The sequence below is a fragment of the Thunnus albacares genome, chromosome 19 (genome assembly GCF_914725855.1).
Source record: "Thunnus albacares chromosome 19, fThuAlb1.1, whole genome shotgun sequence".
Taxonomy (NCBI): Eukaryota; Metazoa; Chordata; class Actinopteri; order Scombriformes; family Scombridae; genus Thunnus; species Thunnus albacares.
Window position 1 is genome coordinate 27,959,645 of NC_058124.1, and position 16,635 is coordinate 27,976,279.

The 16,635-nt window shown below is 37.3% G+C and overlaps 1 long non-coding RNA gene and 6 gene segments (V, D, J or C); 3 read left to right on the top strand and 4 right to left on the bottom strand.

Moving 5' to 3' along the window:
* The window catches only part of LOC122970078, a 916,362-nt gene that overhangs the window by 117,499 nt on the left and 782,228 nt on the right, over positions 1-16,635 (bottom strand).
* The window catches only part of LOC122970080, an 891,879-nt gene that overhangs the window by 77,428 nt on the left and 797,816 nt on the right, over positions 1-16,635 (bottom strand).
* LOC122970079 overlaps positions 1-16,635 on the bottom strand; it is an 808,187-nt gene that overhangs the window by 7,203 nt on the left and 784,349 nt on the right.
* On the top strand, positions 1,430-2,077 carry LOC122970103. The segment is given in 2 exon segments: positions 1,430-1,537; positions 1,754-2,077. Coding segments are annotated over 2 exon segments (372 nt in total).
* On the bottom strand, positions 1,769-15,654 carry LOC122970144. Its single transcript, XR_006399151.1, has 2 exons — positions 15,591-15,654; positions 1,769-1,882 (listed from the first exon to the last, which is right to left on the bottom strand). It is a non-coding gene; the product is annotated as an uncharacterized LOC122970144 (long non-coding RNA).
* On the top strand, positions 11,996-12,657 carry LOC122970106. The segment is given in 2 exon segments: positions 11,996-12,106; positions 12,323-12,657. Coding segments are annotated over 2 exon segments (369 nt in total).
* LOC122970112 lies at positions 15,155-15,784 on the top strand. The segment is given in 2 exon segments: positions 15,155-15,245; positions 15,462-15,784. Coding segments are annotated over 2 exon segments (360 nt in total).

The window sequence follows — 16,635 nt, forward strand, 5'->3', positions numbered from 1 at the left end:
TATGACACATCTCACACTCATCATCTTTCTCTGTATAAAAAAGTTGGATGAACTTCATAACTGACAAGATAGAATAATCATCTCATGATGTTCACTCATAAAAGTCAAATGTAAAAGCTTCCAAACTACCTCACGTCCTCTCTCATTTCAATCTAGTAAACTAAAGTACATGGTAAAAGCAGAATTTACTCCAGATACTCTTCATCTGTTAAAATTAAATGAAGTGCAAACTGCCCCGAGCTAGATTCTTTCATTTCCCTTGAAGATTTTTAACCTTTATCTGATGTTTTCCTGATTCCTGTAATAATTGATATTAATTGTAATTGTTGCTTTATTGTTGATTGTCTGACTTTAGACGTGTTGTTCTTGTTTGCTGGTTGTTTGGTTTTCTGACCATATTTGTTTCTTGCTCTCTGGTCTCTCTTGTCACAACAGATCTGTATCTCAATGACACTGACTGATGACATAAATAAAGGTACTAAAAGTGTCAATCACATCTAGCAGAGCCATAATATATGTAGCATCAACATGTGCAGATCATCATGATCATAATTTATTGTGTTCAGCAATTCATACATTACATGTCACTGAACTGTGTTTGTGGACCAAATGCATTAAAGACATCAAACACTCCACACTGATGAGCCCATGATAACAACTGACTGTAAATACAGAGATACTTTTTATCTGTGAGGTTTATTCTTATGAAAAGATTGTGTAATTTGAAATAAAATATAAAGATGTTTTTAAAAAGGCCTTCAAGAAATTGAGAGATTCATTTTGTACCTGTTAGTCCCAAATGTGTGCAGACACGAGTCAAACATTCTGTAGAAGTTCACAAGTCTTCTGTCAAGATTTTTTGTGTTTTCAGCTCTAAATCGTAACAATTGGTTGGAAAGTTTTACCTCCATGTTTCGTGTATTTTACCTCAAATGAGACATCAGAGGAGGGATGATGGCTGAGATAAATATGTAACTTTCACAAAGAGGAAATAGACTTGACCTTACGCTGAGCTCCATTCTTTAAAGCTAAAATATCTGTACATTGTGCAATTTAACTGTATATTATATATAATTTTTAGTGTAATGAGTGACAGTTTTCTTTGCTCCTTTTTATTGCCTGTATTGTTTTTGATGCTGTAAAAATGTTTTTGTGCTTCCTTCATGGCCAGATTTATTTGTTGGACTTTGATCTGATGAAATAAGAAAAACTATTTCACATAAAAGATTATTTGCTGTTAGGATTTGATTGTTGAGGATGACAAATGACAACATCTTTAGTTTTTTAATCTACATGAGGATGATGTAAATGTTGAGTTCTCCCAGCGGTGAGGATGAAACAGCATGATATGTTGAGGACAGCTACAGTTGACTGACTCTGTGTGTTTGCATATCTGTCCTGCCTCTCTGCTCCCAGCTGTTAAGAGGCCAGTGTTGATCAGTGGCTGTCCAGACCTTTCAGAGCCACTGACACGCCGGCAGCACAATGATGATGTCACTGACTCTACTGCTGGCCACCCTGGGGCTCCTTGTTCAGGGTGAGACTCTCTTGTGAAAACTTTGCTTCAGGATGCAACCAGGTTCACCACAATGATGTTCTGCTGTGATGGAGAAACACTGAAACAAGCAGCATTTACCGTCTTCCATCTATTCTCCATGTTAAAGAAATGATACTCTTCTGTTTTCATGTTGATCATCTTTCTCCAAGATAGATTTGTCTCAATAACCCTTCTCCTCTTTGTCATGTTTTCCAGGTTCATCAGGACAAATCACTGTGACTCAGTCTCCTGGATCTCAGTCTGTTGTTCCAGGACAGACTGTCTCCATCAGATGTAAAACCAGTTCAAATGCTTATAGCAACCTCGGCTGGTACCTTCAGAAACCTGGAGAAACTCCTAAACTCCTGATTTATTATGCTACAAACCTTCAGCCTGGAGTTTCAGATCGTTTTAGTGGAAGTGGATCAAACACTGACTACACTCTGACCATCAGTGGAGTTCAGGCTGAAGATTCAGGAGTTTATTACTGTCAGAGTGCACATTATATCAACAGTCAGTGGGTGTTCACACAGTGAAAAAGCGTCGTACAAAAACCTCCCTCAGTCAGACTGAACAGAAACTGAACTGACTGCTGCAGCTGGAAGCTACTGCAGAGACTGATACAGTTCACTGAACACACACACACACACACACACCAGTAGGTCTTTAACAAGTATATACAGATCGTTCACTATCTTTCATCATAATTGTAAATATATATCAACACAAATATAATTACAAATGTTTATTAGACATGGAGGACTTGTTTCTCTTCTCCTCTTTAGATTTTTTTGGACTCCTGGTTTCTTCCGTTAGGAAATGCATCAGCATCTCCAACACGTTCTCACTCCCAACTCGTCACATATGGAAGCTTGGTCAGGACCCCGTAGCGTCACTTTTTAACACACTGGGTACCCCTTTAGTGTCGTTTTTCAATGTGCAGTATCACAGCAGTCACTGTTAAAAAATAATCATATTTTATGGTGTGACAACACGGTGGTTAAGGTCCGGTGAGGTTTAGGCACAAAAACCACTGGGTTAGGGTTAGGGAAAGATCATGATTTGAGTTAAAATAAAAATAAAATAAAATAAAACCGGCAAGGAATCGTGCTCTGTGCTGTTTTCCAACTTTCTGCCAACAACGTTACAACCCCTCCACCTCCTAATAAGAAAGTCAGCTCATATAGATGTCATGTGAAGTACGTCACTTCAGAAATGTTGATATGAAACGTATTGTTGAAATGTTAATATGCTCACTATTACAGGTGTTGAAATGTAGATGTTCAACGTATCTGTGGTTTGCACAAACATACAATGCCAACGTTTTATTCTGGCAACCAGGCTGAAATTTGTCACCTTATATAGACGTCATCGGTCTCATGGCGTCTATTTCAGATGTTGTGGGAGTTCAACAGAAGTCTATCGGACTACCCTGCACGTTGAAAAATGACACTAAAGGGGTACCCAGTGCGTTAAAATGTGACAGTACAGGGTCCTGACCAAGCTTCAATATGTGACGAGTTGGGAGTGAGAACGGGCTGGCATCTCAGGCATCATTTCATTCACACCATTAAAAAGATCAGCTTGTATGCTGATGACATCCGACCAAACATCACAAAATCCTAATTTTTCCTTCTTTCAGTTACTAATCAGATCAGAAGTTATAAGAAGTGTTCTAACTATTCTCACTCCTATTTTTAAATTTGCATTAGATCTTTTTTTTTTCTTGTTTTATTTTACACAAACATAAAACACATATTCAATACTCACACACATAAACAAAAACAACAGATATACCACATATATACATATATATACACATATACAAACATACATATATGTACATACATGTCAAGCACTATATGTGATTGTGGTTCAAAAACATTCACTTATACAGCAATTTAAATTAAACACGTAATTTTATAGAAGGAACTGAATAAAAAAGAGATAATGTTAATTTATGATAACATAGAATAATCATAGTTCTGTATCCCAAGTTTTTGATATTGTCAAGATCTCCCATTTATTTATGTCTGAGCTTTTTGCTCTGCCTTTAATAATAAAATATTATTATTTAATAATGATCTTTTCCTGCAAATATTAATGTTTTAAATGTAATATGAAGGAACTCAAAACCAGCTTTTTTGGAGAATCCAATATATAAAGCTTGCCAAGCAATACAATAATATTCAATAACATGTTTTTATCATCTTGATAATCCCAAATAATATTGAGAGGGGATAAAGGTAAAAGGATTGCTTGTTCAGATAACCAATTTGCCACCTGCTGCCAAAAGGATGAAATCACTGGACAATACCAAAATAAACACAGAATATCCTCCTCCTCATCACCACAAAATCTAGAGATATTATCCTCAGTCATTCTCCATATCTTAAGCATTTTTCTTGGTGGTAACATCTTATAAAACATTTTTAACTGAAAGGCCCATAAATAAGTAGAGCAAAATGACGAGTAAATACATCTAAAAATGTTTAACCAAGGAAGAGGAGTATCAAACACATGATTCCAATATGTTTGAAAATAATATGGATGAGAAGTTATATTCTCAAAGAACATAAAGAAATGATACATATCTTAAATAAATGTGTATTCAATAGAATACACATTTAAGAAATCAAACACATTTAATGAAGAAACACCTCCATCTATCTGTAAAACTCTGGATTTGAGGCCTTTCACATCACTAGTTGCACATTCTGCACTTGAGAAAAACAAAATATCAACATGTTAAAAAAGACTGAAAACAATTCTGTGAAATTAGCCTCAAAATTCTTCCTTTACACATTTCACATCAGTCTTTCTAACTGCTTAATGAAATTCTCTCCCTCAGATTGTCACTCCTTTATGTTATGGATGATGTAAATGTTGAGTTCTCCCAGCAGTGAGGAGGAAACAGCATGATATGTTGAGGACAGCTACAGTTGACTGACTCTGTGTGTTTGCATATCTGTCCTGCCTCTCTGCTCCCAGCCGTTAAGAGGCCAGTGTTGATCAGTGGCTGTCCAGACCTTTCAGAGTCACTGACACGCCGGCAGCACAATGATGATGTCACTGACTCTACTGCTGGCCACCCTGGGGCTCCTTGTTCAGGGTGAGACTCTCTTGTGAAAACTTTGCTTCAGGATGCAACCAGGTTCACCACAATGATGTTTTGCTGTGATGGAGAAACACTGAAACAAGCAGCATTTCCCTTCTTCCATCTATTCTCCATGTTAAAGAAATGATACTCTTCTGTTTTCATGTTGATCATCTTTCTCCAAGCTGGATTTGTCTCAGTAACCCTTCTCCTCTTTTTCATGTTTTCTAGGTTCATCAGGACAAATCACTGTGACTCAGTCTCCTGAATCTCAGTCTGTTGTTCCAGGACAGACTGTCTCCATCACATGTAAAACCAGTAGATATGCTTATAGCAACCTCGGCTGGTACCTTCAGAAACCTGGAGAAGCTCCTAAACTCCTGATTTATGATGCTACAGACCTTCAGCCTGGAGTTTCAGATCGTTTTTCAGGCAGTGGATCTGGGACTGACTTCACTCTGACCATCAGTGGAGTTCAGGCTGAAGATTCTGGGGTTTATTACTGTCAGAGTGCACATGTTATCAACAGTCAGTGGGTGTTTACACAGTGAAAAAGCGTCATACAAAAACCTCCCTCAGTCAGACTGAATAGAAACTGAACTGACTGCTGCAGCTGGAAGCTACTGCAGAGACTGATACAGTTCACTGAACACACACACACACACACACACACATACACACACACACAAACAACACAAATAACAAACAAACATGAACAGTCATGTTTGTATTTCTATCTTACTGAGAACATTAATTGAAATAATGCATTCTTCTGCCCCTTAACATAAACTTAACCATCTCAACCAACAGCCTAACCCTAACTCTTTCACTAGACTGAAAAAACTGTTATTTTAAGATCCATATTTCCATTTGAGGACATAAAGTGTGGTTCTTTCAGCAAAGGACACTTTTAATAACAGACAAAGAACAATACCTTATCAGTACTTCACTCCTGTTATTTATCATCCCTGCATCACTCATCTGTGGACATTACCCAGACTGACAAATCTACAAATCTAAGCTCAGGCAGTTTACATTCATACCACAATCAATGAGACATGATTTATACTGTAGCAACAGAGGCAGAAACTAGATGTCAATAAAGTCAAATACTGAGAATGTATGTTTATTTTCTATTTTGGCAGCAGAAGCCAGAAAAATATATATTCTTAGTTTTATCAAACCTTACATCACTTTCACTAAAACCAGCCTCAGTGTAATTGCAGATCCTTCAAATGTTAATCAATTAAACTACTTCAGTGTAGAAAATTATATCATCTGCATAAAGGCAAAACTTTGGGTTTTTTTCATCATTAGCAGTAACACACTGAGATATGAGAAAGATGCTTTTAAATCAACTGCTGCACAGAAAACAATGAAACATTTTTTCACATTATTTTTATTTTTGAGCACTTTCGCATGTTCACAGTCTACACAGAACTAGATAAGAAAGTAGTTACTACAGAAGAAGGAATTGTATGGTCAGACCTTACATGTACTGTTTATCGTGTAGCAGCAGGTTTGTACTGTGACTTTCTGTGAGACCAAACTGAGCTCAGAGCAACACTGACGTGAATGAAGTCTGTCAGTGAATTAACCAGTGATTCCATCATGTTTGTATCTAAAGAGTGTTGTGATATAAAACAATATATGATGATATCAGTGTGATCAGCAGCTTTAAAATGTGTAGATGAAGAAACCTGAGGAACAGTAATTGTAATAAGAGAGGTGTTTTAAAGGCAGGCTCTCTGGTTATGAAGTCAAGAAACTCATCAAAACCGTTATGTATTTGTAAAACACAGCTGGTTTATACAGAAACTCACTAAAGCAAAACCCCACAAATTTCCAAACTTAATAATTATGTTTCGTATATGATGTTAAATTTGTGGTAAAATGAAACTGACAGCCTTTACAGTTCTGGATAAGATAATAGACATTTGAAGATGTGAATTAACTGATAGAAATCAGCATAAACATGAACACTGACGCATTTTGTTAAAACCTCAGTCCGAGCATTTCCATAGAGAGCCACTTTGCATCAGCAGCACCATGCTCCAGTGCTCTGGGAGAGTTTATAGTCCTGAGAGTTGAACACTGGATGACTGACAGCTGTCCTTCATCACAACAGAAGCCACAGAAATCCTCCTCATCAAAAACATGACTTTGATCTCCGTCCTCATCTGGACTCTCCTCTGCTGCTGCTTCACAGGTAAAGTCCAGAGAATCAAACTCCTCTCCTCTATGAACATCCGTCCCTCTGAAATGAAGCCGACAAAACCATCAAAACCATCAAAACCATGATGCTGCTTTATGTTTTTGTCTCTGTATTCTCAGAGTCCAGAGGCCAGATCACAGTGACTCAGCCTGCAGCAGTGAGATCTGCTCTAGGAGGATCCACAACCATCAGCTGTAGGACCAGTCAGGATGTTTATAATGGGGACTTCTTAGCCTGGTACCAACAGAGAGATGTAGAGACTCCTAAACTCCTCATTTACAGGGCTGACTTGGTGGAATCAGGGATTCCAGATCGTTTTTCAGGCAGTGGATCAAACTCTGACTTCACTCTGACCATCAGTGGAGTTCAGGCTGAAGATGCAGCAGTTTATTACTGTCAGAGTTATCATGAAATCAACAGTCAGGATGTGTTCACACAGTGAAAAAGCGTCGTACAAAAACCTCCCTCAGTCAGACTGAACAGAAACTGAACTGACTGCTGCAGCTGGAAGCTACTGCAGAGACTGATACAGTTCACTGAACACACACACACACACACACACACACACACACACACACACACAGATGATTTATGATGTTCATAGTGTCTCTATCAGTTTTCCTCCTGAAGGTCAAACAGCCCACCTCCCACCTCAACAACCTCTTACTGAGTCAAACAAATATTTAGTCATTCAAGATTCATCTTGACTCAAAAATGTAAAATCTATCAAACAGAGACATTCTGTTCTTTCATGCTGCCCCATCATCACCTCAGCTGTTAAATCCTCTTCATCACATTAGTTTCAAGTTTCACGATCATCATCTTTCTCTGTATAAAAACGTTGTATGAACTTCATAACTGACAAGATAGAATAATCATCTCATGATGTTCACTCATAAAAGTCAACTGTAAAAGCTTCCAAACTATCTCACGTCCTCTCTCATTTCAATCTAGTAAAATAAAGTACATAGTAAACTTGGCAGAATTTGCTCCAGATACTCTTCATCTGTTAAAATCAAATGATGTGCAAACTGCCCCGAGCTAGATTCTTTCATTCCCCTTGAAGATTTTTAAGCTTTATCTGATGTTTTCCTGATTCCTGTAATAATTGATGTTAATTGTAATTGTTGCTTTATTGTTGATTGTCTGACTTTAGACGTGTTGTTCTTGTTTGCTGGTTGTTTGGTTTTCTGACCATAATTGTTTCTTGCTCTCTGGTCTCTCTTGTCACAACAGATCTGTATCTCAATGACACTGACTGATGACATAAATAAAGGTACTAAAAGTGTCAATCACATCAAGCAGAGCCATAATATATGTAGCATCAACATGTGCAGATCATCATGATCATAATTTATTGTGTTCAGCAATTCATACATTACATGTCACTGAACAAACTGTGTTTGTGGACCAAATGCATTAAAGACATCAAACACTCCACACTGATGAGCCCATGATAACAACTGACTGTAAATACAGAGATACTTTTTATCTCTGAGATTGATACTTATCAACGTTTGTGTAGTTTGATATAAAGTATAAAGATGTTTTTAAAAAGGCCTTCAAAAAATTGAGAGATTCGTTTTGTACCTGTTAGTCCAAAATGTGTGCAGACATGAGTCAAAGATTCTGTAGAAGTTCACAAGTCTTCTGTCAAGATTTTTTGTGTTTTCAGCTCTAAATCGTAACAATTGGTTGAAAAGTTTTACCTCCATGTTTCGTGTATTTTACCTCAAATGAGACATCAGAGGAGGGATGATGGCTGAGATAAATATGTAACTTTCACAAAGAGGAAATAGACTTGACCTCACGCTAAGCTCCATTTTTTAAAGTTAAAATATCTGTACATTGTGCAATTTAACTGTATATTATATATAATTTTTAGTGTAATGAGTGACAGTTTTCTTTGCTCCTTTTTATTGCCTGATGCTGTAAAAATGTTTTTGTGCTTCCTTCATGGCCAGATTTATTTTTTGTTGGACTTTTATCTGATTAAATAAGAAAAACTATTTCACATAAAAGATAATTTGCTGTTAGGATTTGATTGTTGAGGATGACAAATGACAACATCTTTAGTTTTTTAATCTACATGAGGATGATGTAAATGTTGAGTTCTCCCAGCAGTGAGGAGGAAACAGCATGATATGTTGAGGACAGCTACAGTTCGCTGACTCTGTGTGTTTGCATATCTGTCCTGCCTCTCTGCTCCCAGCCGTTAAGAGGCCAGTGTTGATCAGTGGCTGTCCAGACCTTTCAGAGCACAATGATGATGTCACTGACTCTACTGCTGGCCACCCTGGGGCTCCTTGTTCAGGGTGAGACTCTCTTGTGAAAACTTTGCTTCAGGATGCAACCAGGTTCACCACAATGATGTTCTGCTGTGATGCAGAAACACTGAAACAAGCAGCATTTACCTTCTTCCATCTATTCTCCATGTTAAAGAAATGATACTCTTCTGTTTTCATGTTGATCATCTTTCTCCAAGCTGGATTTGTCTCAATAACCCTTCTCCTCTTTTTATGTTTTCCAGGTTCATCAGGACAAATCACTGTGACTCAGTCTCCTGGATCTCAGTCTGTTGTTCCAGGACAGACTGTCTCCATCAGATGTAAAACCAGTCAAAGTGCCAGCTACCTCCACTGGTACCTTCAGAAACCTGGAGAAGCTCCTAAACTCCTGATTTATGATGCTACAAACCTTCAGCCTGGAGTTTCAGATCGTTTTAGTGGAAGTGGATCTGGGACTGACTTCACTCTGACCATCAGTGGAGTTCAGGCTGAAGATTCAGGAGTTTATTACTGTCAGAGTGAACACTATATCAACAGTCAGCTTGTGTTCACACAGTGAAAAAGCGTCGTACAAAAACCTCCCTCAGTCAGACTGAACAGAAACTGAACTGACTGCTGCAGCTGGAAGCTACTGCAGAAACTGATACAGTTCACTGAACACACACACACACACACACACACACACACACACACACACACACACGCATACAACTTTCAGATTAAACCATTAGACAATTGATTCATATGTTTGTAGTAATGAATATGAATCTATCTCAGATAATAATCACAGTATTTTTCATGACTGGTCTCACAGTGGTACAAACACAGTAACAACTTTGTACTGATGACCTGATAGAAACTGAAGGAAACAAATTAGTTACATTGAAGTAAATGAAAAAAGAGGCAAAACAGGTACTTTGTTCCTTTATTAAAACATATGAAATGTGATATGAAGTTATACATTGAGAACATCAGATTCCTTAAAGCTTGAAATAATCTTCTGTATCAAGGTGTCTCCACAGCTCAGCAGGTGATTGACAGTTCTGTGTAGACTCTACCTGTTACCTGTTCTAGCTGTGTTTACTTTCTCTCATATTCACTTTGTTATACAGAGCAGTAACAACGCTGCTGAAGAGAAAGTTTGGACTGGCAGTAGTGGATCTGTTAGATGAGGATAATATAATTGTTGCAGCATTAATGAAGAGAAAAAGATCCACTGGAAGAGCAGATATTCAGTGAGAACACTGAACATGTGGAAGCAGCTGCAGACTGATCAAAGCTCTCGTGGTGTCTACAGTTTGTGAATCGCAGCTACATGAAGATTATTGTTTGAAAAGTTGCAGATAACTTACATTATGATCCTCTGAGCTCCAACAGATGAAGCACAAACATCTGCTGGTGTAAATATAGACGCTCACACAGAGAGGTGTAAAAGAAGTTTTTTTGTTTCCTTTTTTTAATTTATATTTTATTTATATATTTCTTGCTCTATCCCACTCTTTTATCTAAACTGATACACAAGAGCTGTCATCAATTCCCTCTCTGCAATTATACTGTTTTTTCGTGTCTTCTTAATAGTCTGAACTGTTGTAACTTATCCCTCTCTCTTTGTATAGGTACATATCCTGAAGTAATTAGGAGTTGGACCTGAAGGGGCAACCCAATCGCCAGAAGAAAACGTTGGCATTGAACGTTTCTGCAAACCACAGAAACGTTGAATATATACGTTACAACACGCGTAATACGTATCATATCAACATTTCTACAAACGTAGCATATTAACATTTCTACCCGTTGAATAATGATGTTTTATGGTGTGACAACGCTGTGGTTAAGGTCCGGTTAGGTTTAGGTACAAGGACCACTTGGTTAGGGTTAGGGAAAGATCATGGTTTGGGTTAAAATAAAAATAAAAAATAAAATAGAAACAGCTGATGTCTCACTAAAAAAAAGCCAGTTTTCTCACCAGAAAAATGGCTGCAAATGTCCTGACGTCTCGCTAAAAACACCTGCTTTTGTCGGTTGAAACTGGAAGCAGACATTGGTTTCGAGGTGGTCTCGAACCGTGTTCTCTGCTGATTTCCAACTTGCTGCCGAGAAACTTACTAACCATCCACCGACCCCTCCTCCTCCTAATAATAGGAAAGATCAGCTCATATAGATCACATGTGAACTACGTCACTTTAGAAATGTTGAGATGATACATATTGTTGAAATATTAATATGCTACACATGTTGAAACATAGATAGATGTTCAACGTTTCTGTGGTTTGCAGAAACGTAAACTGCCAACGTTTTATTCTGGCGACCAGGCTGGAAGGGGTGGGTGGGAATGGGAGGGATGGAGGGAGGGTCGGGCTGATATGACTTCTATGTTATTATATTTTTGTACATCGTTGCATTATTCAGCTCAAGGTTTGTTAAATTCAAAACCAATAATAATAATGTTGAGTGTATTCAATAGATTTTAATGAGGAAAACTCCTAAATTTATCTACAAACTGTTTATTTATCTCTGTGGTGATTTTTAGGACTTTCACACGAGTAGTTTCACATTTTGTACTTCGGAAAAAACAAGATACACAATAGACAAAATGATGAACTGAAAACAATTTTCTATAATAAGCCTCAAAATTATTAGATTACAGAATTCACATCAGTTTTTCTAACCGCTTGATGGAAATCAAATGAAATTCTCTCCCTCAGATTGTCACTCCTTTATGTTATGGATGATGTAAATGTTGAGTTCTCCCAGCAGTGAGGAGGAAACAGCATGATATGTTGAGGACAGCTACAGTTGACTGACTCTGTGTGTTTGCATATCTGTCCTGCCTCTCTGCTCCCAGCCGTTAAGAGGCCAGTGTTGATCAGTGGCTGTCCAGACCTTTCAGAGCCACTGACACGCCGCCGGCAGCACAATGATGATGTCACTGACTCTACTGCTGGCCACCCTGGGGCTCCTTGTTCAGGGTGAGACTCTCTTGTGAAAACTTTGCTTCAGGATGCAACCAGGTTCACCACAATGATGTTCTGCTGTGATGGAGAAACACTGAAACAAGCAGCATTTACCTTCTTCCATCTATTCTCCATGTTAAAGAAATGATACTCTTCTGTTTTCATGTTGATCATCTTTCTCCAAGCTGGATTTGTCTCAATAACCCTTCTCCTCTTTTTCATGTTTTCCAGGTTCATCAGGACAAATCACTGTGACTCAGTCTCCTGGATCTCAGTCTGTTGTTCCAGGACAGACCGTCTCCATCAGATGTAAAACCAGTCATAGTACCAGCCACCTCAGCTGGTACCTTCAGAAACCTGGAGAAGCTCCTAAACTCCTGATTTCTTATGCTACAAACCTTCAGCCTGGAGTTTCTGATCGTTTTAGTGGAAGTGGATCAGACCCTGACTACACTCTGACCATCAGTGGAGTTCAGGCTGAAGATTCAGGAGTTTATTACTGTCAGAGTTATCACTCTATCAACAGTCAGGCTGTGTTCACACAGTGAAAAAGCGTCGTACAAAAACCTCCCTCAGTCAGACTGAACAAAAACTGAACCGACTGCTGCAGCTGGAAGCTACTGCAGAGACTGATACAGTTCACTGAACACACACACACACACACACACACACACACACACACACACACACACACACACACACCAGTAGTTCTTTAACAAGTATATACGGATCGTTCACTATCTTTTATCATAAATGTAAATATATATCAACACAAATATAATTACAAATGTTTATTAGACATGGAGGACTTGTTTCTCTTCTCCTCTTTAGATTTTTTTGGACTCCTGGTTTCTTCCGTTAGGAAATGCATCAGCATCTCCAACACGTTCTCACTCCCAACTGGTCACATATGGAAGCTTGGTCAGGACCCGTAGCCTCACTTTTTAAAGCACTGGGTACCCCTTTAGCATAATTTTTCAACGTGCAGTATCACAGCAGTCACTGTTAAAAAATAATCATATTTTATGGTGTGACAACACGGTGGTTAAGGTCCGGTGAGGTTTAGGCACAAAAACCCACTTGGTTAGGGTTAGGGAAAGGTCATGATTTGAGTTAAAATAAAAATAAAATAAAACCGGCAAGGAACCGTGCTCTGTGCTGATTTCCAACTTTCTGCCAACAACGTTACAACCCCTCCACCTCCTAATAAGAAAGTGAGCTCATATAGATGTTATGTGAAGTACGTCACTCCAGAAATGTTGATATGAAACGTATTGTTGAAATGTTAATATGCTCCGTATTACAGGTGTTGAAATGTAGATATTCAACGTATCTGTGTTTTGCACAAACATACAATGCCAACGTTTTATTCTGGCGACCAGGCTGAAATTTGTCACCTATAGACGTCATCGGTCTCATGGCGTCTATTTCAGACGTTGTGGGAGTTCAACAGAAGTCTGTCGGACTACCCTGCTCGTTGAAAAATGACGCTAAAGGGGTACCCAGTGCGTTAAAATGTGAAAGTACAGGGTCCTGACCAAGCTTCAATATGTGACGAGTTGGGAGTGAGAACGGGCTGGCATCTCAGGCATCATTTCATTCACACCATTAAAAAGATCAGCTTGTATGCTGATGACATCCGACCAAACATCACAAAATCCTAATTTTTCCTTCTTTCAGTTACTAATCAGATCAGAAGTTATAAGAAGTGTTCTAACTATTCTCACTCCTATTTTTAAATTTGCATTAAATCTTTTTTTTTTCTTGTTTTATTTTACACAAACATAAAACACATATTCAATACTCACACACATAAACAAAAACAACAGACATACCACATATATACATATATATACACATATACAAACATACATATATGTACATACATATCAAGCAGTATATGTGATTGTGGTTCAAAAAAATTAACTTATACAGCAATTTAAATTAAACACATCATTTTATAGAAGGAACTAAATAAAAAAGAGATAATGTTAATTTATGATAACATAGAATAATCATAGTTCTGTATCCCAAGTTTTTGATATTGTCAAGATCTCCCATTCAATTATGTCTGAGCTTTTTGCTCTGCCTTTAATAATGAAATATGATTATTTAATAATGATCTTTTCCTGCAAATATTAATGTTTTAAATGTAATATGAAGGAACTCAAAACCAGCGTTTTTTGGAGAATCAAATATATAAAGCTTGCCAAGCAACACAATAATATTCAATAACATGTTTTTATCATCTTGATAACCTCAAATAATGCTGAGAGGGGTTGAAGGTAAAAGGATTGCTTGTTCAGATAACCAATTTGCCACCTGCTGCCAAAAGGATGAAATCACTGGACAATACCAAAATAAATGTATAATATCCTCCTCCTCATCACCACAAAATCTATAAATATTATCCTCAGTTATTCTCCATATCTTAAGCATTTTTCTTGTTGGTAACATCTTATAAAACGTTTTTAACTGAAAGGCCCATAAATAAGTAGAGCAAGATGACGAGTAAATACATCTAAAAATGTTTAACCAAGGAAGAGGAGTATCAAACACATCATTCCAATAGGTTTGAAAATAACATGGATGAGAAGTTATATTCTCAAAGAACATAAAGAAATGATACATATCTTAAATAAATGTGTATTCAATAGAATACACATTTAAGAAATCAAACACATTTAATGAAGAAACACCTCCATATATCTGTAAAACTCTGGATTTGAGGCCTTTCACATCTTTAGTTGCACATTCTGCACTTGAGAAAAACAAAATATCAACCATGTTTAAAAAAAAACTGAAAACAATTCTGTGAAATTAGCCTCAAAATTCTTCCTTTACACATTTCACATCAGTCTTTCTAACTGCTTAATGAAGTTCTCTCCCTCAGATTGACACTCCTTTATGTTATGGATGATGTAAATGTTGAGTTCTCCCAGCAGTGAGGAGGAAACAGCATGATATGTTGAGGACAGCTACAGTTGACTGACTCTGTGTGTTTGCATATCTGTCCTGCCTCTCTGCTCCCAGCCGTTAAGAGGCCAGTGTTGATCAGTGGTTGTCCAGACCTTTCAGAGCCACTGACACGCCAGCAGCACAATGATGATGTCACTGACTCTACTGCTGGCCACCCTGGGGCTCCTTGTTCAGGGTGAGACTCTCTAGTGAAAACTTTGCTTCAGGATGCAACCAGGTTCACCACAATGATGTTCTGCTGTGATGGAGAAACACTGAAACAAGCAGCATTTACCTTCTTCCATCTATTCTCCATGTTAAAGAAATGATACTCTTCTGTTTTCATGTTGATCATCTTTCTCAAAGCTGGATTTGTCTCAATAACCCTTCTCTTCTTTGTCATGTTTTCCAGGTTCATCAGGACAAATCACTGTGACTCAGTCTCCTGGATCTCAGTCTGTTGTTCCAGGACAGACTGTCTCCATCAGATGTAAAACCAGTTCAAATGCTTATAGCCACCTTCACTGGTACCTTCAGAAACCTGGAGAAGCTCCTAAACTCCTGATTTACGGAGCTACAAACCGTCAGCCTGGAGTTTCAGACCGTTTTGGTGGAAGTGGATCAAACACTGACTTCACTCTGACCATCAGTGGAGTTCAGGCTGAAGATTCAGGAGTTTATTACTGTCAGCAGAGTTACAGCTTATCGTTCACACAGTGATACAACGTCATACAAAAACCTCCCTCAGCTGAAGAGGAACTGATCTGACTCAACAGCTGCACTCAAACTAAAACAACAGAAGTTTTAATAATTTAATTTGAACATTTTAACACTAAATATTTTGTATTTAACAAAAAACAGATTTATTTTAAATACTTTCATTAATACAGAATATAAAACATTTGGCTGAACATCAAATCTAACCTCTGTTGAAGTATGATTTCAATTCTAAACTATTGTTATTTATTTATTTCATTCTCTAACTATTTTTACAGATACTCAAACATACATTTTTTTAGAAATAAATTACAAAATGTTATCATTATATATATATATATATATATATATATATATATATATATATATATATATATAATATAAACCAAAAAATATTTAATTGATTATGTAATCAATTAATACTTGAATTCTTTCCCTTTGTCATCTCTTTCATTTGTCTTTGTGTTTCAACTCTTCAGTAGAAGCAGTTTGTATAAATGTCCAGGGTTAAAATGTCAGATCACACTCATTTTATATCTCTTTATGCTGATGATATTTTGCTTTTTATTTCAGAATTAGAACATATTTCTGAGGGTTTTGTGAATTTGTTTAAAAGATTATGTATATGCTTTTAATACATCTGAAAAAATAAAAACATCAGACTCTTTGCACTGACACACTTCAGTAACATAAGATGATTGGAGGATTTTTCATTAAAATGACTCAATTACTAATTATTACTGACAAATCTGAAGTGACTCCAGCAAAGCATTTTCTACAATTATTATGACTTTACTGTAAACTATGAAAACAATTATGGACTTACTACCACCATGACTGTGTAGCATTAATCACATAATATCTAAGAG